Genomic DNA, 27,862 nt, shown 5'->3' with positions numbered 1-27,862 from the left:
ATCTCGGGGTTAACATCACCACTGACTCTCAGTCGCTGTACCAATCGCCGTCTTCCTTATCTTCAAAACTGGATTTAAGCCGTTCTGACCTTAACAAGACGACTTAATTAGTTGTGCTTCATTTCAAATACAAATTTCAAGGTTACTCTATTACCAATGTTGCCTAATTCATCAGTAAATCGGATCTTTTTTTACATCGCGATGTAACCCGACACCAAATAGGAAAATAGATACAAAAGATAAAATTCCATGGATTTGAATCTTGTCGTGATAATCGTGTCCTATTAATTAAGCGCTTAATGCATTGTGTTATTTGTGCGACTCTATATTTGTTAGTGTATTTTGTTTTTTAAAATAATGTTTTCGGGGTTATCTTTTAGGAACATGTGGTATAAAAAAAGAGCGCGTTAAAAAGTTTCTGGGTATAGTAGGATGGATAGAAACCCGTGGATAATTCCTATTCCTTCCACCAATACAGTTTCTACCGTTTGGAAGCGGGAAAACTTCTCCCCAGAGAAATATGGCGTCATATGCCAGCCTCACCTAACGTCCTGTAGCCATCGGATACGCTCTGATGACATCCCCCCGTGGCTACTGTTGATGATACATGGTAAATGTTGACTACGTCGACACGTCATTTTGTAGATGACACAAGTTTACGGCTGCATCTTTACATACATGTCACCAATCTCATATATGATACTAGAAAATCGGTAACTTACCATTTCTGCTTCGTTTTAACGACGAACTTACTTTTAACAGTAACCAACCTATGTAGGTGTAGGAGCAATCACTTGTGAATAGTGTTTTGAATGTTTGTTACGATATGGTGACTTTTCTCTTTTATAGGTCTAATATATTCGAGAGAATTGACGGAATTGAATAGGCCCGGAAAGAAAATATATATAGCCTACTGCCTATAAATGTTTGGCGATACGGTTATGATTTACAGAGCGATCTGTAAAATAAAGTATAAATGAAACTTTTAAAATCCAACGTTTCATTAAATTCGGTTGGTTTCATTTTCTTAATTGTGTTAAATTCAACATAAGGCTATTAAATCTAGAATAAATTACGTTCATTTAATGAATAATTAGTCTACTAATTTATCGTATTACTTAGAATATTAGGGAATATAAGAGAAAAAACTAAGAACACACAAATCAAGTGTAGATTACATATTTTAATAATACTTAGTGTTTTTTTTTTCCTGTTCATATCGCAACCTGTAGACTAAATACAAAGTAAAATAAGGTCTCCCAAAGAGACTTTGCAGATCATTGAAGGCCGTATATAGCGACCTTTTTTCATTATCATTTTGTAACAGACCGCATTTCCCAAGAGTGTGATCTCGACCAAACTGCGGATGTATAAAGGAGACTAAATTTCAATTCCTATTACGACATGTCTGCGTAATAATAGAAAACTTTGTCCTTAGAGAATTGCCTTCATTCGAGACGCGAAACATTTATTTTGTAGGAGAAAAATATGCTTTCCTGTTAAACTCTCTGGAAATAGGGAAAAACAGATTGGTTGCTAGTATACTTTAATTCGAAATGCGAAACGATGTGAAGCTATATTTGTAGAATAACCTTAACAAGATCGGAACAAAGGAGAGAAGGAAATGCAAGCAGCCTCATCAAGTACAGCGATCGTTACGCGTTTATATCGTCTACAGCGACGACCTGTTTGTCTCGGAGTTGACAGTCATTGCCCTGTTTGGTAGAATGCTCCGCCTGCAGAACATCCTCCGCCACGCCCAGAGAGTTTTTCTGATAGGTGGACTGCTTGAGATATGTCGGATGCAATGCGAATCGAAACGGCAACAACGCCAAAGAGAATAATGCTACACAAGAATTTCGTTTTGTATTCGACCTAGCTTCTACTGAATACCAATAAGTTCAGACTTGTAGCAGAAAGATTTGTTGGAGAAAAACCCATTTTAAGAAAAAATAAATGTTTGTATGCAACAAAAAAGAAAAAGGAGGAGAAAACAAAAGATTTGTGCAGGATAATTTCACTTTTTATTATAATTATAGATATAATTCTTCTTTAAGTAGCTTATTAATGCAAAATTCTAATTTGATACAGTATCAGATAAATTATAGACAGAACAGTTTAAATTCGAGACTTAGGCCTTTACGGTTTAGAGAGATTAATTAAATAGCCGATTATAAATTTGAATAAAATTGTTTCTAAATAACATTGATATTAATAATTGTTATAATTTACTACACGAAGGCTTAAATGATGCCTTTCCGTTACTAAATAGAACTATAAAACAGCTATTTTAAAAACAGTTATATATATTCTAACCTTTATAATTGATATCATCAAGGCATTTCTTCGATCTGATCTTGCCTGCAGATTTATCTTTAGCTTACGATAAATTAACTACATTTTGAATATTTAATGCAATAGACATGTAATAAATGTAATGGCATTGTTCAATCGAAAATGCAAGAATGAAAACTTCGTTTTGCGATATTCTTTATTTAAACGTGAGAAATTTATTAATATCAATTTTAAAAGACGATAATAGTAGTGGTTTTTAATTTTTGATTTTATCTCCGTGTTTATTCATAAGATGAATTATTTTCTTTTTTAATTTTTATTCTGCATTAATGAAAATTATTATATAAAAGTCTTATGAATAAAATAATAACTTTCATTCTATAGTTTAGTTTATTCTACAATACGTACTAAGGTATTTTCTATTGAACCTATCGAAATTAGTAAACTATTAAGTGTTATATTTGAATTTAATGTCTGTAGTAACCTGTAATATTTATATTATTATAAGGTTAGTACTAGTAGGGAACAGTCTAGACTTCCGGAAAGAGACCGAACTATCCTAACATGCGGTAAATTAGCTGTTACTCCTTGCGAAATTGGTAGAGTAATCAAACTTGACAGATGCCCTCCGTGCGTTTTTCTCCATTCTACTGAATGAAACTCCTAGTCCCTGTTTCCAAAATGGTTTTGTTCAGTAATAGTAGGACTAGTCTTTATAGTCTGTATAATGCTTGTACAGTGCATTCTAAAAGATATTGCAAGTGCATTTATGAAACAACGATTTTGTACGGAACCTAAAGTTACTGAATATGTTTGATAAGTTCACTAGTCCAATACATTAAATATAATTATGTATCTATATGAGAGAGAATAATTTTCGAAACTTACCCTGACTCTTGCTTCTGTTAGATTTGTCCACATGGCTATTTCTTCACGAGTAGACATATCGGGATAGCGATTTCTAGCGAATGTAGCTTCTAATTCTTGTAACTGTTGACTTGTGAAATGTGTCCTTTGTCTCCTTTGCCGCTTTTTCTTCTTTGGATCATCCTCCCCAGAATTATCGGGACTGTCTGCTCCGTGATGGCTCTGCTTATCTCCTGCTGAGCTGGAGTCTGTGGAAAAGAGCGAGTTATCAGGCTTTTCAATTAAACATTTGAATTTCAGTTGAAAGTCGATAGTCAATTAAGTCCTCTTTTCTTACTTCAAATCCGTACGTTTCATCTAACACTACTTTGTTTTGATTAATAAAAGCTTTCAATTCACTGTATTTGTTAACTTAAATTCGATAATATAACGTACAGATCTATTAGTTCAATTATATTAATATAAGCTTGACTGCAATGTGTAAGCTTAGTTAGGCTTAAATACATGTAAGTATGTAGGCCTAAAACTGTACATTTCACAATTTATTAATTATAAAGTTTCTAATTACAATATAAAAATATTGTAGTTAAAATCAAATCCTTTAAATTATTAATTAATAATTATGTTCAATAGTAAATAGGACTTCAGATTTATTTAGAATCAAGACTGTGTTAATTAAAATTTGTTTATAAATTAAAACAAAATTAAAATGCAAATAAGATTTTCTAAATTTGTAAATCATAATTTTATTCACTTACTTAATTGTATTGTTTAATATAACTTAATTTTAATGGGTTTTTAAGCCCAGCATTTTCAATTTTACAAATCTGTAACATTATATAGTTTACATTAAAGCGCAGAAATTAATACTTTCAGATATTGGTTAATATTATAAGAGGCACTCTTCTCTAAAATAGAGCAAGAGCAAAACCAATCTATCTTTAAATAGCAAAATGGTACCTAAACGTTGCTAAATGTTCACTCACCAAATTGACTGGGTAATTGTAGTGGGCATGGTGGTGACCGGTTACAGGTCACATGTCTATGTTGTTCATTAGCCTTTGACCGCCTCTTCCCACTGGAGGACCATTTACTTAGTGCTTAGGGATACATCAACATAGATCCTCTTCCATGTGGATAAATGTTGAGAGACAAACTTATTCCTTATGAAGCACATTTATTTGAATCATTATGGCACCTTCATTTGAACAAGTTATGATAAAACCTAATTTAGGATTTGTAAATTTGATTCGGATTCCAGTATGATCATAATGTAGAGTAATCTCATGTTTATCTATTTATGTTTGGTTATAAAGTTACGAAATTATGGTAGAGATTTTCTAAAATTTGTCGAAGGATGATACGAAAATTTAAACAATTTTATGTTATAATTATGCATTTAATAACTTTTAATTACTTCAATTGATTTACTTGTTTTAGTATAAACATTTAAATAATTACATATTTGAAAAATTACAATTGTAAAACTGTAAAATAATATTTCAATTATATTTTACAACTTGAAAAGAACATGTAATTATCGATAGTAAAAAGGCAAGTTCTAGATGGATTAATTTATTTTGTCTTACTTTTTCCATTTTGATGATAATAAATGGGCTACGGCTATCGAAAAGCAGACATTTTCTGCTGCGTTGAATTCAAATATGTTGGAAGTCTCTTCCATGCTTGTTACAATTCGACTTAGCCCCAAGTCGTCTCACAGAATTAGCTACGCCATGCAGGATTCTGGCAGTCAAGAAAGACTTCTTAACAACCTAACAGAAAATATTGATCACTATTTCGGTGGGATTTAAATCGACATTTAGCGGCTTACTGGCCTCTCATTCTAACCACCGGAATATTTTGATACAAATCTGGAAATCTTAGTTCATGTTCCACGCAACTTAACACCAATCCAAACTGAAATGAAATGCAAAGAAAAAAATTCGAATATTTCAACAAGTAATACCAGTTCAAATCTCTTTCTATATACATTGGTCTATTCAGAACACTCGTTCTCTTTAACACGAGTCTTTAACATGAATAGCTAACTGATGCGTGAGAAATGAATTTTTTCGTAGAATTATAGTTTTAATCTACAGACACAAAACTATAGTGATTTAGGTTAAAAATAGGAAAAGTGCAACTATTTCATGTACAAAGCTAGAACAAATTCGATTCGATATATTTATTCTTTTTCTGTTTATTTGAAAAATATTCTTTCTGAAAATTATACAAGCAGTATTTTAGTATTTTCAATAATTATTATAACACTTTTTGTTATACAACTTTGCATAATTTTATCCTTATACAAAATAACTATTAAAGTATTTAATTTATATTACATTTTAAGTTAATCTAAAAACAATCTTTGTATTTCTAAATTCGGATAAAGTTATCTGAATATCTTAAACTTGTAAATTATATTATGCAGATGTAAACTTTATAGGCCTAGTAATTTTTGTAGTCTTTTTTTATATATTTAAATATAAAAAATTGTTATCAGTTCTTTGGAAATTTTCTAAACTAAATAGTCCGAAGAAGTGTTCTGGCTTGCAACGTTCTGAATCAAAAGTAATCTATTGAGATTTTTATTACTTTGGATATCGTATATAGTAATAAATGTTATATTTACACCAACGTATAATAAAATAAATACTTTAAAAATATAGACTGTTATGGTTTTAAAACAGTAAATAAATAAAACTTTCGAAATAAAATCGATTTTTATATAAATTTTACTTTTTAATTGAAAATTCTTAATTATAAATCGTATGCTAAACCTTAACCAAAATCGATTAAAATATATCACTAACAGATTACACATTATTCCTTTATACTAGTTATGTTAAACTTTCATTAATTAATTAAAACTTTGTGTTATTGCAGCTAAATATGACGTGAACTTACAGATTAGTCTACATTATATCCATTGTTGCAAATGAGGTTTGTGTAGGCCTAGCATAAAGCTATATCTCACATTAATTATATCCTTTTGTACTTCAAAAGCACAGATAGTATTATAATAGTAATTCCATTTAGAAAATGATTACACAAATAAACATAATACTCGATAGGCTTATGACAAATTTTCACTACTAACAGCCTCCAATTGCTACTTTTCGGTACAATAAGATTCATCCAACTTGCAATGAATTTCATTTTATCCAGTTAAATGTTAGCAAATGAACATGCTTAGATTGAGATTGACTAGATTACATAAAATTACTATTTTAAAACACCAAATAGTTAATTTATAAAAATTTATGGGAAGAATAATAATTTTTCGGCATGTACTGTACTAACATATGGTAAACTAAATTAGATGAATTCAATACAAATAGTTAAATATGTTAAACAGTAAGAGCAATATAATTTATGTCTCATTATCAAGAAAGTCTTTAGCATTCTCTATAATTTTTCGGATTTACGGTAAATTTTACTTTTCATCTTATTAAATGAAAAGTATTATCAGTTCTACATCAAAGGAAATTTTATTTTTTTTAAAGCTTAAAAAAATTATAAAGTTTGTTTATTAAAGAACTGTTTCTGAAAATTTATATATTGTAAATTTTTAATATTTGTTACTTTTAGAATAAAATAATTATTGATTAGTTCTATAAATTATTTAAAATAATTTTTTGTTAAAACCTTTTTTTATTATTTTGAAAACAAACAGATTTTCTTTATATTAAAATAAAATGTAATAAAAATTGCAATAAATTTTAAATCGCTTTATTTTTATGTGAATTGATTTATGTAAACGAAGCTATTTACTATAAATTGCTAAATATCGAATTTATCTTATTAAAAAAAAAGTGCATTGTAGGATATGTCATTTAAATAATTATGACAATTTGCCTTTTTGATCTCTTAATTCATATTAATCCTATTATTTAGGCCTAAATTCACTTCATATAATTCTTCAATGAAATCTTTTCCATTAGTCTGTTACTATTAATAGAAATTTGTCTAAAACTTTTATATTATATCAGTATTTTTTAATTATTAAGAATATTTTTATATCTGTGACTGAAGAATTTTAAATATATTTGAATTTATAATTATCTTGAGATGTTTTGTTTTTATAATTTATACTGAAGAAACCAAATAATTTGATGGTTCATAGCATAAATAAACAAAATATTTAAATCATAACGTTATATATATTATCAAAAATTATGAATATTAACTTTAAGAAGCATTAATCAAAGCGATAGAGACTATTTAAATAAAAATTCATATTCTATAAGATTAAATCTAACATCTTTTATAAAAAATTAATTATATTTTTAAAATTTTGTGATTCATTTGACTTAAAACGATTTGACGTAAAAATATAATAGGCTATATATATATAAGCTTAAGTAGTTATTTAAATTATAACTAGTAATTAGATTTTTCCTATAGCATTTTGTTATTTTTGTCCATTGTTAAAATAACGTATATATCTCGGAATTAAAAATTAACCTATATTATAAGCGTTAGGGATGTCTTCTCTAAACCTAATCAGAGAACTATGCTAAGGAAAAATTCCGAAATTTTTCTATTTTCTATCGTTTTAACGATTCAATTTAGAATGGCGATCCTGTTTAGTAAATTTATTCAACGAATCAAACAATAGTAATATAATTCCTAAAATATTAATATATATCATTTAAAATTTATAGGCCTATTGTAGTCCAAAACAGCCGAAAACACTTATAATAGACTAATTTTAGGTAAACTAATAAGATAAATAATTTTCCATTGGGCCTATTATATTTGAGAATCGATTAAATTTAAAAAAATACACATATTCAACCATAAAGTTTGATATTTAAATTGTCTAAATTGAAAGAAAATGTGAATCGTATTTAAAGAAAAAAAATATTTAAACTCATTAATTAACTTACCTGTTCAATTATTTTCATAATTATTTTTCAAGATTTTATTTTAACAACGTTTTTTAAATCTAAAATTAATTTAATGTCAAGAACTTTCGGAATTGAAAGTCAATTTTGTAAAACTGTAATTTATAAATTACAGGTCTAATTAAGTAATAAATATTTATAACAAAGTATCTATTAAAAGGTACTAAAAGTTCGGAAAATTTTAGTAACTTTAATTTAGATTAGGAGAAAGATAAGTTAGAAATATTAGATATATTCGGCAGTTAAATCATAAAAATCTTATCAGAAAGAAAAATACTTCCTTGTTATAATTTAGATAGACATGGATTAGGGCCTACTGAAAACACAATTTTGTAGCAATAAAATAAAATTTTATTCCTCAGATTATACTTTATTGAATTTTAAAAAATAAATAATAATTTCTTATAAAATGTTTCTTTACATGGAATGAATGTGCTTCTGTTTTTCTTTATTTATTAGAACTCTATTATAGCTTTATAATTTAAATTACTCTGATAAACTCGTAAATTAATCAGGATTAGAATTTAACTAATTCTATATTTGATTTATAGGATATTTTATAATCTATATCAAAGAAAATTTTGTTAAGAATACATTTTAGAATTCTAAAGAACTCATTTGCTTATAAATGGTAGCTACTATAAATTAATCATTTCATTTTACATAAAATTATATGTATGTACTGTACAGTACATGTATATCTTTAATGAGCATATTTCTTAGCCTAAATTAGTTTTATATTTATAAAATTATTTTAATAATAGTACAGTATTTCAAATATTATAACTATTTATAATAAAATTATTATAGGCCTATAAACTTAACAAGATGTAATTTAGTTTATATTATTCTACAGTTTTATTTTACAGATTTTATATATTTTAGCATTTTATAATAAAAACTAAAACATATTGAGATGTATAATCATTAAATTTTATCAATTAAAAATGGGATGAATAAGCAACATTTATTATTGTAAATTACACGAGGACAATTATATAATTACAATGCAATAAAATACAAAAAAATCGGCTTAATGAGAATGAACTGAAGCGATGTTTAAAGTATTGACAACAATTGAAAATTCTGTAGAATATTTAATATATCTGATTTTTTTTTAATTATATTTTCTTCTTTAGCAAGAAATAAGCAACTGGCTGTATATGATAGAGAAGTAATTCATCCGTGACTTAGAAAAATTTAATTTTTCCGTGTTTTCTCTCTATCCTTGTTAAAAATAACAATTTGTAAAATATTTATCGGCTGGTTGTATTACATTATATATTTAAATACACGTTAGTAACTTGATTTAATATATTCATTTTTGTACGATTACTTTTGAGAGTATTAAGCCCATTTTAATTTTGTGTATAAAAATAATGTATGTTTATGCTAACTTTTTCCTTCAAAGTCATTAAATTAAGCTGTTTAAATTGTTCCGATTTAATAAAATTAAATGAATGGAATGATCAAGTATTAGATATTATAATTAATGTTTATCATATAATCTTTTTCTTAGAATACCTGTTTTTTAGTTTTAAATGAGGAAAACTGTAGTTGACGTAAAATTATGAAATAATTCATTACGAATAGAAATAGCTGATCTTTTGATGTTCATGAAAGTTACGAATGCCATTAAATATCCAATTATTTATTTGCACAGTTTGTATGTCAAATTTTAAATTAAAGCATGCCTAAATAATATATATTAATTCTCTGTGTTCTTTAAAATAAAATAAATTATTAAAACTAACTAGAATTTAAATTTTTAAAAGAAAACCATTATAATTACTCGTATAAAAATTAAATTATAATAATTAATAAATTCATGAAAATGAAATCCTGATACTTGCAATCGCAAGTTTTGTGTTCTATAAATTGCATTGTCTTAAAATTTTTAATATTATCACCAAAGAAAACAACCCTACATTTAGTAAAATTATTACCGATAATTAAATGAAGATCTAACAGATGTAGAAAATAATCTATTTTTAGAAAACTATTTCGTTTATATATATTTTAGGAGGTTGTTATAGAATCTAATATAACGTAGTTTAACGGCTGTTCTAGGATAGGCCTAGATCAAAAACGATTCGAGTTTTTAGCAAGTAGGCTAGCTAGTTGGCATTTTAGTATTCAGATAACTAATATGAAATGAAAAACTCATAAAAATCATTTTAAAAACTCTGTAAACGAAATAGGTGTGAACGCACTCGGATGTTTTTCCGGCATAGTTTCCATAATGCAATATCTCCGTTATAAATAAAACACGATACTCTTGCTCGGAAAAGCCGTACAAGTTGGTTTTAAAGGCTCCTATTACAATCTATGCGATATGGTGAGTTTTTAACTGCTCTTAATGAAAAACAAACAAACCATTTTTCATTTTGGCCGTATTCATTTAGGTCTGTAGTACTAGGACTATCTTTAACTCTACTATATTTCATATCAGTTGTAAAATATTGTCCTTATTCTTCTTTGTATTGTGGGTGGTAATTCGGAGAATTGCATTTAAAGAATTATAGGTAATAATATGAATTCTTCATGGGTGGCTCTCTTAAAATTCTGTCGAGTTCGTGGACGATAAACTAATTTTGAAGGCTGGGACGATAGATTTGCTTATTTCCTATAAATTCTTTTTTGATAAGTATTTTATAACTATAGGCTCTCTTGTTATTAGACTTACATTGATTAGTCTTTATCATGGAATGCTATAAATATTTTAAAAGTATTATGTTATTCAAAGTTTTATGCAGTTTTCTGAAGTAAAAAGTTCAGAATAAATCAGAATAATAATATTTTTCGTTTCTTAGATTATAGAACTTCTCGGTTTGTCGTCAAATTGTGGATATACAGGATTATGATAAAAATTTTATTAAACAGCACTTTGTTACGGAGATAAGTGTGTTTTTATTACAGGTTATCTCTTCTTGGCCAAAATGGTTTAGAGCTGCAGGCAATTGCCAACTATTCATTATGTCTGTCAATAATGTAAGAGTGTCTCACAGTGTCACATTTCATTCCATCCAGAATCAATTTCTTAGCGTGGGGCATCGCGAAAATTACTCATAATTTTATCAACATGAATCTCTAACAAATCTTTCCTATTACAAACTATTTTATTATAAAATTTTTATAGAAAATCTAACAAACACATATAAGAAATGAAAAGTAATAATTACGGTCCTGTAGATTTTATTCAAACATGTTTTGTCAAACGTGCAGTAGGTATTTATAAAGGTCAGAATGTAACGTTAAAGTAAGCTTATTACCATAACATGTAATAATTGTCTGGAAATTCTAAATACGGTTTACTAAATTTTCTTTAGACTTACGAAATGCACAATCTTGCATTTAACAATCGCTATTTAGTTTGGCTAAACTGTTTTTGGTTGATTTATACTATTCGCGATAAAAGAGCGTATCTATAGCCACCGTGCAGGCCTCCGACTAACCTTCTACATAAACAATGCCCGATAACACTTATATGCATTTGCTCAGGAAATAAATGATAAGTTATCGTATCTACGCAGTTTTCATGCGTGTTATTAATTTATTACCACACAGATTTGATTCTACACTAAAATAATGAATAGATTTAACAAATAAAAAATTTTATTATAGTATAAAACGACACTTTTATTTTCCGAGAGTTTGTTTATATTAAATGTTTTCTTTGTTTAAGTGAACAGATACTTTAACTCAATCAGAAATAAATTGGACATAAAGCCTTGCTATAATTCAAGTTAAAATAACAAACAAGATTTTAAAATGTAGTTATCAACATGTTTAAAATAGGTTTTCTTTAATAAAAATTTATTTTAAAAAAATAAGCTCTGTAAAATAACCTGATGATTGCAGATATGCAACCGTGTAATTAATTTTAAACATCTAAATATTAATTTTAGAAAATTTTTAAAAATTAAAATTTAGTTTAATTAGAATTATTCAGACAATTCAGCAAAAAGATATGGTATTTAAAATAAAAACTTGGCAATTATTTTCTGTTTATATAAAATTAATATAGCGTAAAGATATTCTACGTGGGCATCAGGTTCAAAATTACACAAACGCAAAAAGCTAAACAATTTAGAAATCATATCAAGTTGTAGTTAAAACAAGTAGATCAAAGATAGGCTAACAAATCTCAAAATTCCTTCAGCAACTGGATTAGTCCGGGTGAAAGTTTAACACAGCTCTTACCCACTTAGGGGTAACGAAGTGACGAGGGATTCCTCCTATGTGCAGTAACTGGACACTTCTCTAGTCTCGGTCAATTGACAGCACTTAAACAGTTCTCCAGAAGGTGAATGCAACGAGAATTTGTCAGTTTAGAAACACGTGTTCTCCAACTTAACAAGGTGATAGCTAATATCCAGTCCTATAAATATATCTATTTGTTAAGAAGTACTTTTCTCATATGTAATCCTTAACAGCTTTTCGAAGACATTTATTTACCTAAAGATTGTTATTCTGCATTTTATTGGAGACAATAAATAGATTTAAACTTGAATATTGTGTGAGTAGGCCTCTGAAAGAGTTAGAAATTGAAATAACTATGCGGAATGAAAAGCGATTCGCTAAAAAACTAAAATAATTTTTGAGACAATAGAATCTTATAAATAGAATATGTTATTATCTTATTAATGATGTAGCATTTAAATAAGTCAGTTGATTAAAAACTACGCTAATATTTTCGGCAATATAACAGTTCCAAAATATACGGCAAATGCAAATTCGGCTTAGGCCTGTACTATTTTACCTACGGACAGGTTTTTATAAATCCATACAAAGGCTGAGAACTTTTTTAAAAAAGTTACATTTATTACTATATAAGAACATATTAAAAATGATCTACTAACGATACCAAACTTAAATGTATAATAGAGGCCAAAATGTAAGTTTTGATATTTTTTTCAAAAATTATTCTGTATTTAAGTTTTAGTATTTAATTTATCTTAATTATAGACAATTTAGATCTATTCTTAGCCCAATTCAGAGTATAATTAAAAATTTATATTTATCTGAAAGTAATAATATGAAATTAATTAATATGTAAAACTTAATACGATAAAAATAAAATATTTATTGAATTATTCATTAGCTGTTAATCAATTACTAAAGTTGTGTTTCTTAACTCTTACTATTCATTTTCCATGTTAATATTGCAAGTTAGGCTTACCTATATTTAATAGGCCGTTTGCATTCACAACAGATTTAAAGTTTATAAATTTGAATATTATCATTTTATGGTTATAAAGAAATAAGCTTTTGCTTTTAATATCTACTTTGGGCTTGCGATATCATAAGTCAAAGACTTAAATATATAATTCCTTTATAATCACTACGAAATCTATCGACGTGCTGTTAAACTCAATCGTTGAATTAATTTAAATCCAAGAAACGATTAAGTCTAATCTGATTTGTTAATCTCTAGCCAATAGACTAATCTAATTTGTTATAGGCCTATTATACGAATAATAACAGAAGTAAATAAGACTTCTGTTACAGAAAGGTAGACATTTAGTTCTTGACTAAGTTTAGTTTCGAAAAAAAAATGAAGTTTGACTAACGAAAATTGGGGATTTTATTTTCTAAATTAACTTATTTTGTTAAAGGATGAGAAAACATGAAAGGAACGAAAGATATTAGGCCTAGATCCATAAAGTGAGAGGATTTATATAATAAAGGTTAAAACCGACTCCATGTCATCCACAAAACCATTCAGATTCGATTCATCAATCTTGATCTCTAACGATTGCTGTCCAAATCTAATTGCTTGGAACGAAAATGTTTTTAGATTCCATTAGATAAGAAAAAATAGAGGGCTATACAGTCGAACTATAAGAAGTCTTCAGGCAAATCATTATATGAATCCGACGGTATCTGCTGAGGAGATTCGTCTACTGTCCTCTTCTAAACGAAACTCTTCCCGTTCTGAGTGAATTTATTTTAAATAAATAAATATTTATTCAAGAGTAAACTATGTACCTTAAAAATAAACAAAATACGTATCGCAGCATCTAAGCGATTTTATCTATTAACTTCAGATCTTATCGTTGGAAATTTCAAAATATATTCATTTTAGCTTAGTATAGATTATTAATAATATACAACTTACATGTAAATATTGAATTTATAAAATAAAGCTGATAACAAAACTAAACAGAAAAAGTTTTAAATTATCTTTGATATTTGAATTATTTGGACAATTTTCACTAAACTCGTTTTTTTTCATTTCATTTATAAGACAAAGTAATATTTTTATTTCGTACGTATACACGAGACACTATAATAAGTGTACAAATACTGCGTTTTTCGATCTGAAGCCTAAATATAAGATAAATTTAATTCTTATTCGTAAAACTCAATGCTTTTCATGCAAAATTGTTTATATTGGTCTTTAATATTTTATTTTAACACTTAGGCCTATGGAGTCTATCCAAGGTATATTTTTAGTTAACTGCTTACAGTTAATGATGTTTAAGAAAATATTTAATATTAAATTATAAAAAAATAATTAGAATTAAATATGCTTTTGTAACTTGAAATCTTTAATAAATGTTAATGATGTTAGAAGATTAATTTTAATCACTTAAATGAAGTCATTTTACGTGATTTACTTTTAAGGCCTACGCCAAAAATCTCAATGTCGTATGAATAAAATATTATATATCTATAGTTACTTAACCCAAAGCATTATAGTTTCTTCATCAAAAACGGGATACGAGATCATTTTTCGTCTATTGCATAGATTTAACACAGATTTGAAATTAGAAACATGATTTTAGTAATATTATTTTCTCCTGACTGTATATAAAATATTTTGGATAAGAACTGTTAAGATTACAAATAATTAGTATTATAATCTAAAAATTTGTGGACCTTGTGTGTTTCAAGTCGGCATGTAGAATATTCAACGAGCGAAGTAACACCATTTCATTTACCTGCCTACAAAGCAAGTGACAATGAAAGAGACTTAACATCAGCTCTAACTAATTTCCGCAATTCTTTCCTATTCTTTGTGTGACATTTAATCTAGAGATTCCATGTAAATCCTACTTAATACAGTGAATTGCCACCTTAGCCAGCGCACTGCAGCTGTCATGGACATAGTGATGCGAACAGGTTGAAAGAACACTATAGATCGACAATATATTTTTAAAACTGATTAATTTGTTGTCTCTATATAACTTACTTAAGCAATATTTTAACACAAATATCTTTAATCTCTCCAATTTTATATGAAAATCAAAAGATGAAGCGATTTCATGAATGAAGCGAAATATAATTAAAACATTTTGTTCAATTTAATTAAAATTTGTACTTGTTGTTATTCTATATTTAAGTTAATATTCTAATTGTATGTTAAAATATAGGCTACTTCTGAAAATGTGCAATAATCATTTAATTATGCAAAATATATTTTCATTTCCATTTTAAAAACCAAATTAAATTGTTTAACTAGAGTTTAAATTTATTTCTATTTTGTATATTTATTGATGTAAACAATGAATTATGATCAAACTCAATATGGTCAAGAGTTCATTCGACTGTCAACAACTCATTGTAAGTTTAGCTTGTCCCTGTCACTATAACGAAGACGTTAAACAAACTAAAATAAACGCACAACAATGGTTCTGTTCTTACTGTTTTTAGGCCTAAATGTCAAAAGCCGTTTGGCAAGAAATTGTTTGAAATGGTTTGGTTACGATAGATAAGTTCTAATCTCTGTTTAGGTTGTTTGTCTTAATGTAGAAAAGAAAGATCAATGAAATCACAATTTTCAATATTTTTATAAGAATTCGGAATAATAAACATTTAAAATATCAGTTTAATAGTACAGATATTTTGTATTAAAATTTGATTACGGCCTGAAATAAGTATATTTGTATGCCTTTCTTCTATTGTTAAACGCCCTCATAAATGTTTGTTACTCAGTTAATTATTATACTTTATTAAATATAACATTTAATAATTTAATAGTTTTAAATTTAGATCTAACATTTTAAGTGAACATAAATTTTCCTAGTACTAAAATTTGAGATGTGGGGAAGGAAGATATCTAAAACCAAGCAGTAATAATCATTACATTGACCTAACAATACAGGTCGATACACATTAATGAATTTTAGCATGAAAATGCTATGCATCTATTTAAAAAATTTATATAACATTATCCACCGAAGTCATGCATCTTTTAATTGATTTCAAGTTTTATTATATTACAGTATATGTAGTATATTAGGAAATCAAACAGTTTGCTTAATTTTGATATTCGCATTCTAAAAATCATTACGTCAGCATTTTATCTTTTTATAGAAAAATATGAAGAGGAAAACAGAAGTTGACTAACAAAAGAGCAAAGCAAGTGTCCGACCAGACAGCTCTATAAATATATTGATAGGAATGCGAAAGAATCATTGTCGAAGATTTTTGAATTGTTTAACTCAAAGAAAAGAAAGAAGCAATAGATTTGACTTATGCATACTTTAAACATTGCTAGAATTTTGTGAATTGATATTCTTCAATTGATTTTTTGATATTATTGTAGTTGGAATATAAAACAAGTTAAAATATTTTGTAAGTTTATTTAAACGTTTCTTAAAAAATCTATAAAAGATGCAAACATGGAAAATGATAATAAACAACATCAACAATATCATTTCTACAAGGAAGTTTTTATTTATTTATAATTATAAATTATTAGTTATTTTTTCGAATTTCTGATAATTTTTAAGCCTTTGTTTCTTACACGGCCTATAAAGATTATAATTTTATGAACATTTTGCAGATTTCTTTCTATAATAAGATCCTTTCTATTATCTAAGATAAGTATTTTTATTATAAAAAAACGTTAATTCTTTAATGAATAGTTAACGAAATAAGATAGAGAAATGAGTATTTTTTTTCTAGTAAGTTAAGAACTAAATTTTTAAAATAAGCTTTTTCATTATTAAAATATAACAGTTGCAATCTTATGAGAATTAAATATTAAATAGAATAACAGAATAAAAGAAGTAAAAGTTTGTGATGATGCCTTTAAAAAAAGCAACATTTATTTTCAATGTAGTGTGGATCTATTAAATCTTTTAAATGACTAATGTATCAACAATATTGCACATTCACTCATTATGTTCAAACATGTTTACGATAAAGTTATCAATTCTTTCAGTCTTTCTCTTTACTCAACTTAATCCTCCATCTTATAAAGTATTCTTATAATTAATAGTTTTTCTGTTAGAACCAACAAAGAAAAATAATCCAGGTAAAAATATATTTCGCTTAATCCTATTTAGGAAGGATAATTACAAGGGTATCAACAACTCTTGTCATCAGTTTATAGGCAAAGAAATAAGCTGACAAAATAGAATTTGGAATTTGATCCCTTTCTTTAATACTCTTCTTCTACGGTTGGCTTCCAATAATGTTTATTTTGTGTGAGATCACCTTTTATAATCCCGTTACTTATTAATCCTAAACAATTAAATGGCTTTAAAATACAATATATTTAATTAATTTAAGTAAAATTAATATTAAATTATCATATAATATGCACCAAATTAACTGGAAACATCATAATATTCAAATATACGCCAAGATGATTTTTCTTGACTTATGAAATGATTCTTTGGGTACTTAAATCGAACAATGTTTATAGCCTATCGAAATGTTTTGTGTTGCAAATCTGAAACAACATAAATTAAATTTCGAGAAGACTATTTTGAATTTAAATTCGAAACAAGCTTTACTTCGACAATCAAAAATTTTATATAAATAATTTTAGAAGAGGAATTAATGTTTTAGCTTGACATGTCGTGCAAATACGCAAAATTTTAGTCCCAATCCATTTTTCCTCTGAACGAAACTTGCAATATTTCTTAGGATAAAATGCATTTCTAGAGTATAACCGTAAGCCTGATTCGATACAATTTAGTTTTATCCGACTAATAAAAACAGTGAAAACTTAAAATTATGGAAGAGACAATAGATAGCCTTCAGTCATTACGAGTTTGTACCTCAAGATAAATGACGGTTTGGAAAATATGTTCAAAATTCGGTTTATAAATTGATCAGTAATATCATCGAAGTTTCCTCTAGAGAGATCCTGTCGATTGTTCTGCAACTATACTCACTTTTACGTGGCTTATCTTGTCTCGAGAAATATGTAAGAGAATGCACAACTGGTCGACTTTCTTGTAGGCTTAAGTTGTCTCAAGGAATCTGGCCTCGAATATAACACCGTGGGATTTTCTGCGGGCTTAACTTGTCTCAAGCAATCTCGGTTACGGGTTAGACAGGTTATAGTGTTTCTGTGACTTTTGCTTGTCACGGATTGTATCAGAATGTGTAATCTGATAGATACCTAGAATTATTGCGTCCACAATAATCTTAACCTTCCAACATGTCGAATCAACATGTTTGCTATCGTGCAACTCGTTTCTATTCCTAACATATTACATACAACTAACACATACAAGAAGTAAGAGAAGAAAACGGGATGTCTTAAACCCGGTCACTTACAGGCCATCCTACCTCGTTTCTTCGGTTCCAGATGGTGAGAATCATGAACGTTTCCAGAAGACGTCGAGCAAGACACCGACGTTGGTGTAAGACCCGGTGCGTGGGTGATGTGACACCCTAGTTGGGTAGCGAGGGGTGGCGGTGGCACACTCGAGGTCACAGGTCCTATGGGTCCCATCGGGCCATGGTGTGAACTGACAGCCACTGGCATGACCGTCGGGTCGCCGGCGATGTGATGTGTTGGCGATCCGACGCCCGCCACCAAGTCTTGCAGGCACAGGGAGTCGTTTAATGAGTCCATCTATCAATTACGATGGATTAGTAGTGTACCGACTGAGTGGCTGCTACCTAAGCCTGTGATTTGGGCACGAGGCTTAGGGCCGGAGTAATCTTGCCAGGCGATCAGAAAGGGGATTTAGAGAGCCTCGCTCTAGGCAATATACATCACTGGTTGTCGGTGGGAAAATCCAGGACGCTCTAACGAAGGGATCTTGCCGGCTGGGCTGGGGTCTGTAGACGTTCCCCTGGCCACGTTACTAGACGCAGTGTTACCAGCTCGGTCACGCCTCTCCGCTAAATCCTTCCAGAACCTTGCCCTCTCACTGTCTAGTCCTGCTATCACTGAGTCCATCCCGCTACCCTCCACTTCAACAGCCTTACTAGTGGTTCGCTCTCACCCGACTCCGCCCACCAGTCATGACGTAATATCGCTGCCAATCCCGATATACCTTGCTTCCGACTTATCAGCTGGCCGCTATGGCTGGTGGGGCGGTCGTTAGGACTCTTCATATTATGGCTTTTTATTGTGTTTAGGATTCTCTCATTTAATAAATACTCTTCCTCCAACAGATAATAATTTTTAATACTGCGCCAATAAAAACAAATATCGTGCAATGGACACGATTAAACCCGCGTCCCACCAATAATCCGCCTCCTACTCTAGCACCCATCATTGTTTATGATAATGTTATCATAAACAATTTACGGAAATAACTCTGCCTTGGAATATGCTGATGTTCACTTTAGGGTAATAACCATTACTTTAATCGAGTAACATAAAAAATTCAGGCTACCGGAAGCAATAAATATAAAAGTAATAATCTATATTTATATAAAAATAAATATTTAATATTTACGATTCAAATGAATAGAAAATAATTCATAGAAACCAATAAAGGCCTATCAAAATTACTTATATTTCCGTAAAACAATAAATAGATTATCGTCTAGATATAAAATTCAATTAATTTCATATATCCGATATTGAGAATAAAGAACTCTTAATTATAATAAAACGTTATGACGTTTGAAATAACAGATATTGGTTATAATATAAAAATTACCGTCAATAAAATCAGCTTATGACTTGTAACTGAATACACTAGAAAATTACAGGTAATTTACTAGGAAAGAAAATCTTGTTTTCTCTGCATAGCTTCCTAGTAATCCTTTTTCGAGAGAAGCTGCATTTACAGGTGTAATACAATAAACATGGATTCAATTTTTCTTTTTTTATGTTTGTTTTTACATTTAAACAAAAATCGCTGCTATCGTTTGAAATTGTAAAACTTTTTCAAATAATGCAAAGAAAAAGAGAGTACGTTAAGAGAACTTTACAGAAAATATAAATATACCTATATCATATTTATATTTTTTACGACTGTATAAATAATATAAATGTATACTTGTAAAATGTCTCTTAGATAATACTACAAATTTGTTTTTGAAAAAAGAAATTGAATGTGAACTCATTGCAATTTTTAAATTACTTAGAAAATAATTAGCAATTGCTTATTATAGAAAATAATAAAAAGAATAATAATATTCAGTTTTGCAGTTTAGGATATTTTATTTTAAATCTTAACATAGATATATATTATTAATATAATACTAACATTTTTATTGTATTTAAAATGTAATAAATCTTTTTATTATATTATATTTTGATATATATTTTATTTTTAAGTTTTTACATAAAATATTGATTTAAAAAAATTTTTTTTATCCGTACCTTATTGAATGCATTATCTTTAGCGGAATACAAATTAAATAGTGGATTAATTTATAAAGTTGATCTAAGCTTATGACATCGCCTCACGTTTAGTTTTTTAAAAGTGTAGTTTTTTTGTAGAAGCCGCAGCAAAAACAGCATAATAAAATATTAAGCTTTTTTAAAAATATTTTTTATATTAAATTTATAATTAATCGTTATTTTATTTTATAAATCAACAGTTTCGGAAGAACTATTTTTATTAGATTAATTGTTGTATTTGCATAGATAAGTTAACGGCAGACGAACGAAGGGACTATTTTTATCGCTTTCAATCTTCAACCTTAAGATAGCCTAATTACAACTAAGTCAATCAATACAAGGAAATTAAACAGGTTGTTTAATTTAATAGGCTTATGTAAATCATCACCATATAAAATAATTTACTATCTTCTGTCTGATAGAAAAAGATATCGGAAAGTTTTAATTATTAAAAGTCTAAAAGCTTAAAAATAATGATTATAAAAAATATCGAATTCAAACAATCCTTGGAGATAAAATTGGAGTTATTTTTTCTAACCAAAAGTATTATTTATGTGTTTCTGGAGATTTTCGATGCGATAGTTCTTTAATTTTCCATATATTATATTCAGGGATGTAATGTATATTTGTATCAGTTTGATGTATGCAACAGTTCAACACAACGTGAGCAGTTGTTGGCGTAAAAGGCAGCGCAGTATTTTCCATCCTGTTCTGGATCCTATTATGCCGGTGTCACTCCAATGCTTGCAATGGGAGCAGGTGGCAGTAGAAAAACTCGCCTGTCTTTCTGCATTCGCTTTCTAGCCTGTCACTTTCCAGTACTACGAACTGGAACAATCCGTGATTGGTGGCACGGATGAAATTGCAGGTGGGTGACGGGGCAACTCCGTCACTTAGCCCTGAATTATGACGGGGGAAGGGGGGTGAGACACGCGGCTTCACAGCCTCGCTCTCCAGTCAACCTGATGTGTAGGCCTAACGTGATTATACCAAGCTTACGTGAGTCTTCAAGGGCTTACTGTGGATTCCTGCGTAGCTGCGGCACGAAAAAGGAGTGCTAGGCTTACGGTAGGATTACCCTGATTTGCCACGAAAGTCAAACGATATTCTGTTAAATCCTTTGGAACCTAAAAGGCTTAGATTCCTAGGGAGAAACAGAAGGGTGAAGATGTGGTAGTCGCTCACCGAATAAATCTACAATTACATACTTTTCCACTAACTCCATCATACATCATTCTAGAGCTACCTACAGGTTGCCGTTGCTCTCCATTCATCACTTCTCACACTGCACCTCTCGCCTAATTAAAAGCGAGAATTGCTATCTGTAGCCTAGCGATAGATGGAAACGAGAAAACGTTACAAAGGCCGCAGCAGCAGGATGTCAAATCACGTATATTTAAAGTGCTATAACCCGATGGAGTGTGCGTGGTCGTCCGGTTCAAGATGGCGGGACGTAGAGACAGGCGGATTAAGCGTAGGTCCGTAGGGACACATCACGGCCGCCGACTGCCAATGACGGAGATATTTTGTCTGCTACTGGAGCTGTAATAGCCATCTAAATGCATGGCATGACACAGATGAGGATAAGATACATAAAACAGTTCGCCCGATTGTACAGCCCGTCATTATTTGTCCAATCCCACTTTGCCGGCACATATAATCGGTGGATTGTTACCATGGAAATAGCTGGCGTGGTGTCCAGCAAATTTGACAACGGATAGATCAAATTAAGATTAATGTCAACCGCTTCTCACTATTGCGTAAGTGGCAATTTGTAGCAACAATGGTGTTGCATCTATCTTTCTCGATAATTGTCATTCTTTCCGCATTTTTTCTTCTACCTTGTCGACTCGAATCGCCTTCATCTCCACACAAATCTTATTAAGTAAAATTCACACAACTTCTTTTCCTGCGTCTAACATCAAATTCATATTCGACCAACTAATTTATTTCTTCGCCACATTAATTTTTTAAATATATAATTTCGTGATTAATTATCACATTTGTAGGCATATTCGCTATTTAAAAACACAAATATATTTACTTTTAGAGCTGGGATTCATATAGGCCCATATTTATTACATCTGGTTAATCTGCACTCATCTGTCATCATTTATTGTTTGTAGATAGTTTTAATGTTTTTGTCTCTGTCAATTTAGAGGTGCAGAGAAAGACTATTATTTATCTAGTGATATAGATAGTTCTTGTCACATTCCCAAATAATCTAATCCATTTAGGATTAGTGTGAAGTATCATGTTTGCGTTTACAGATCTGACTCCAAAGTTTTAATGGCAGAACACATTTTTATACAATAAATATGTAACATGATCGAATAACGTTTTATTATAATTTTTTTAAAAATAAACTTCTTATAATTATTTCTCAATATTTGAATTTAAATTTAAAGTAGCTTCTTTATATTATAGTATACTTCTATAAATAATTTTAAAGCTACTAAAACTAATTACTAAATGGAATCTCTCGCGACATTAACGCTTCTATAATGGATTTATTCTAGCTTTTCATTATGGATATCATATTATTGAGGTTATAACTTCTTTCATATTTTTTAAATATAAATATCTGAAGACATTACATTGAATGTATAGATCGTTAGCTAGACAATCGAATCGTGTCCATCATACATAGTACCGATGAATAACATCGAAATTGCTGTATGGCAACTATTCCCCAAGACAGATTACGTGAATGACTTTTTATGTTTGGAAACAGAATACATTTTTTTCCTTCGAAAATGCTCTATTAATAACATAATTTGCCGAAAGCATATAAGGGAATTTTAATAGCATTTATGAGAATAGGTCGAAATTTATTGTCGTCTTTCGGTCTAGAAGAAAATATAGATTTATGAATCTGCAGTACAATATGTGGCTTGATTCTTAAAGATTTAATATAGATCAACATGATATTCTATCCATTAAATCGAAAATGATATAAAAAGATAAACTATGGTTATGTTGTTCTTATAAGATTTCGGATAATATTAGTGATTATTTTGTAAATATTTCAGGAAATAAAAAAATATAAGTGTAATTTATATAATAATAAAGCGCTTTTATATATCATTTAAAACTATATAAAAATCCAAAAAGATGACTGTTACAAGTTTATTACATAATTTATTTTTCATCTGATTTTATATAGTTGCGTATAAAATGTTTGCTTGCCAGTGCAATTTGTCAATAGACATTTATCAATAGACATTTATCCAACTTGCTTTAAATAGCTAAGTAAAATTATTTCTTTAATTTTATAAGAAGTTAATGAATTTTCAATTTTAAATAATTTGAAAATCTATATAAATGATATAAAATTTATTTTTGTAAATAATTCACTACATGATTCTATTCGCTGTTTAGAGTGATTACATACTAATTAAGTTGAATTGGTGTAGAAAATTGCGGTTTAATTCTGATTTATAATCAAATATTACGGTTATAAATAAACAAATGAAAGAAATAATAATAATAAAAAGATTTTCTGTCACTTTCTGTTTTGATCCAATGACATTAAGTATTGAATAACTTTTCTGGTTGGATCTAAAAGTCAATTTTATGTCTTTTTATTATTTATTTATTTTAGTTTTAAAATAAAAAAAAGTTAAAAGATTCTAAAACGACAAAACTAATCTATAAATCTTGTCGTAAAATTGAAATATATTTAACTTATTCAGACAGACGTTCATAATCACTCGTATACCCTATTATAAAACAAAAATAAGGATATTCACATAAGCTAATTAAATTGTAGAAAACGTAATTTAGTTAATGAATATTACAAAGCATAATTTATTTAATTTAAAAATCTTTCTTAAAAAAAAATAAATAAATTTAACTACATTATTTATTTATGCTTCTTACGTTAATATACCGCACAGTGATTTTTGAATTCCGCAGAAAATAAAACATTTAAATAACACGAATTCAATGATAGTGCAGTAAGGATATAATTTTATACATTTTAAAATCAAACATATAGAATATGATAGCTTTTAATAATTGATATAATTTATTTAAAACTAAAAAGTTTTCATAAAATAAGAATTTGTGAGGATTCTCCTTAAAGGCAAATAAAGTGCAGATTTTATAATAAAGAAGATTGTAAATAAATAAAAATTATAATTTTTATATAACAACGTACTGTACATAAGAAAATCTAATTTTACTTGTTAAATAATCTATTTAATAATCAATTTTGATTTTCTTAAGATTATCACGAAGACTTAATTATTATCAAATCATCATTTAGTCTTTTCCGTTCCTTTTTCTTTCCTCTTATATTGAAGTTTTCTATTAAAAACAGAGGATTTGTCGTACTTAAATTTTTTAGGCCTTGGATTTTCCAGAACTAGACAAAAATATTTTTAATAAAAGATTAAATTCTCATTAATGGGTTAAAATAATGATAAATGAAACAGTTATTACTGTATGTAATGTTGAATTTTTATCAATACTCGAACAAAGAGTAAAACTGTATAAAAAGTAGTTTTACAGTTAAGCAGTATCGAATAAGAATACTTGGTTTGAAGAATACGAGGATTGGAACTTTTTCTAGAACAGCCTAAAGATAGATGGTGAGATTTGCGAGGAATCAATGTCTCACTTACCGAATAATTGATTGCTATCTACCTATTTTGGTAATGAACGTATATTTACTGTTGTTTCCGAATTTTAATTTACAGTATTATTATAATCGATAAAATATCTCTTTTCTGTCAAATTTATAACTACTAAATAATATAATGTACAGTAACTATCATTAAAACGAAATAAGCTAATTGATGACAAAGCTAGAGACGTAAATAATTTATAATTATTTTGAAAGTAGTTGCTTAAAAATGTCAACGATCGGCCTATTTAATGAATAAAATAATACATAAGTATATAAGTAAAATGGAAAAATTTATAAAGGTGATTTTTTTTTATATGACATCTAAAAAATTATGCGTTTATAAAGTATATAAATTCTTTCAAAAGTATTAGACCAATTTGATTCAGATTTTAAATAAAAAATCTGAATTTTTGGCAACGAATTTTATTTAAATAAATGTAAAATCTACTTTAATATAATCGAATTTCATCGGAAACTGTTTTATAATGATTGTATTTACTTTTTTAACTTATTTTTTCTTCCAAGAATTAAAAATACTTAAAGTAAATAGAAACAAAATCGTTAAAGTTGAAAACGATGGAACCTTTTCGAAAGAAATGAATTAAAAACGATTGCTTGAGATAATTAATGAATTTCTGGCTAAGTTTAATTTTATTATGAGAAAATCTCGAATGATTTGCCTAAGTTAGGGAGGGGGAAAAAAAGGATCTGATCATTCGAAACAATTATAATGAAGCCGTCTCTAAAAGTGTTTAAGAGTATTTCTGCCGACGAAAAAACTCCATATATTTTTAATGATATTTAATAAACAAAAAGTAGTAGATGATGTAAATTTTTGAATGGGAATTAATATTATTCCGTCAAGCATTATTATTAAAATAATTATAAACTTTTCATTATTTTTTACATGAAGTGGATCTGCGTAACAATTGTTCAATGTTAAATTTAGTTTCAAAAGAATGCTAAAAAATTGGAACGTGCAGTTCCTTCAAATTATTTTTCCCGGAATTTCTGCAATAAAATTGTCTGAGAAGTGAGATGAAAGAGAGTCCAAAATAAAATTCTGCAAATTCGAAGTAAAAACAGCTGAATAAGAGTAATATATGGTGTGTAAAGAGACTGGTAGACCCTGTTAGAATTCCAACGACACCTTTCCCAATATGACAAAACGACAAGTACGCTTGCGCCAAAGAGGCTACCATGTTGACATCGATCCAGAGCTGATTAAAGGACGTTCGATAGCGTCGTACAAGTAGGTAGAGTAGCTCATCTGTTCCCCTCCTATGTCAGCGTACGATGACTCGTTTCTCCCACTAAATCCTCCTTTAAGCCTAGTCGCCATTACGTGATTCGCTATTTGGGGGACTCCGGTTCCTACGTGACCCACCCTATACTCCCGAATGTTTGCATTGTATGATTGTTCTTAATCGCTGCAGACTCTTTCGATCTATCCACTTGCTAAAAACTTGGATTTAGTATCGGCGACATTGCCATTCTGCAGATGGCTTTGTCATCCTCAAAAAACAAAGTGCTGGAGAACCGTACCACCTGGACATAAGTGGAGTGGTCGCTGCAACCGAGAATATTACTCTATTCCGTATTATATAGGTCTCTAGGTAGACTTAATTCTTGCCATCGTTCCAATGTCACGATCTGTCGTTTTGAAAACAAATAGGAGAATGGAAACTGCCTAGGTTCTCGAGTCTCATGTTTGTATTGAGTTAAGTGAGAAAATAAAATTTTTAAAAATTTGAAAATTTGTATTTTTTTTTTTTTTTTTTTTAAATAAAACTGATTGTCTTCGTTACTAGCGATGTTCTACACAGTTTTAAATACGATCATAGCGAACTCCCATTCTGGACTTTCACAGTTTATTCTACTAAGAAAACTTTACCTATTTGACGAAAGATTTAGTGGTAAAGCTTCTTCCGTAATTACTTGGCTACCCGCAAGTCTACCTTCCAAAGAATCTTTAGAGGCGATTGCCATTCCGCAGAATTAAGCCAACGGCAACTGAAGTACAGCTATTCCTCTCCAGTCTAGGGTGTATTGGTTGTCTGATATGGAGAGGTAATTTTCACCAAAGCTGTATTTACCTGGACGATGTCTAAGTCTAACGACGGCTGACGACAGAAGGGTGCCACAACAACATCCATTGATTGACGCCGTAAGGGTTAAGGTTGATGTAAACAACTTTGCTCAGAGGTGAACAGCATTACTGCTAGGAAACGATCGAAACTGGATAGAAAAGAAATTACAATGTGGACACGATGAAAGTAACTTGGCTTTATAGCAAATTCGGTCTGTTCGGAATTTGTCCTCTCTTAAATCTGCACAACCGTTTATCATTTAAACGATTATGTCGAGAACTCCACAAAGACTTATTAAAATCAAATATTCACATTTAAATCGGATAAATTCATTAGATGCAAAGAGTAGGCGAGTGTATAATTTTAAAGGAAATATTATATTATCCTATCCATTCAATTAAATAACTTGAAAATCTTTCTCATTTATTACATTTAAATTTAGTATATTGTACGGTACGGTACATAGAATGATCATATACAGATATACTTAAAAGCCAACAATTTGAAG

The 27,862-nt window shown here is 28.9% G+C and overlaps 1 protein-coding gene across 2 annotated transcripts in view; it reads right to left on the bottom strand.

The window, feature by feature from the left end:
- LOC136974827 (pituitary homeobox x-like) overlaps positions 1-19,219 on the bottom strand; it is a 33,702-nt gene extending 14,483 nt beyond the window's left edge. The window contains exons 1-2 of one of the 2 annotated variants that reach the window (XM_067269784.1): positions 18,612-19,219; positions 3,184-3,410 (exon numbers count right to left, since the gene is read on the bottom strand). In XM_067269784.1, coding sequence (XP_067125885.1) covers positions 3,184-3,410; positions 18,612-18,900 — 516 coding nt within the window. In that variant the 5' untranslated portion in view covers positions 18,901-19,219. Of the gene's footprint in view, positions 1-3,183; positions 3,411-18,599 lie in introns of both variants that reach the window. The other variant, XM_067269783.1, reaches the window with a different exon arrangement.
- Between the last annotated feature and the right edge of the window lie 8,643 nt (positions 19,220-27,862).

This window comes from Centruroides vittatus, unplaced genomic scaffold (genome assembly GCF_030686945.1).
Source record: "Centruroides vittatus isolate TY-2023 unplaced genomic scaffold, ASM3068694v2 contig_357, whole genome shotgun sequence".
In the NCBI taxonomy this organism is placed as follows: domain Eukaryota; kingdom Metazoa; phylum Arthropoda; class Arachnida; order Scorpiones; family Buthidae; genus Centruroides; species Centruroides vittatus.
The sequence above is the reverse complement of the archived record's forward strand: the minus strand, read 5'-3'. Positions and strand labels throughout refer to the sequence as shown.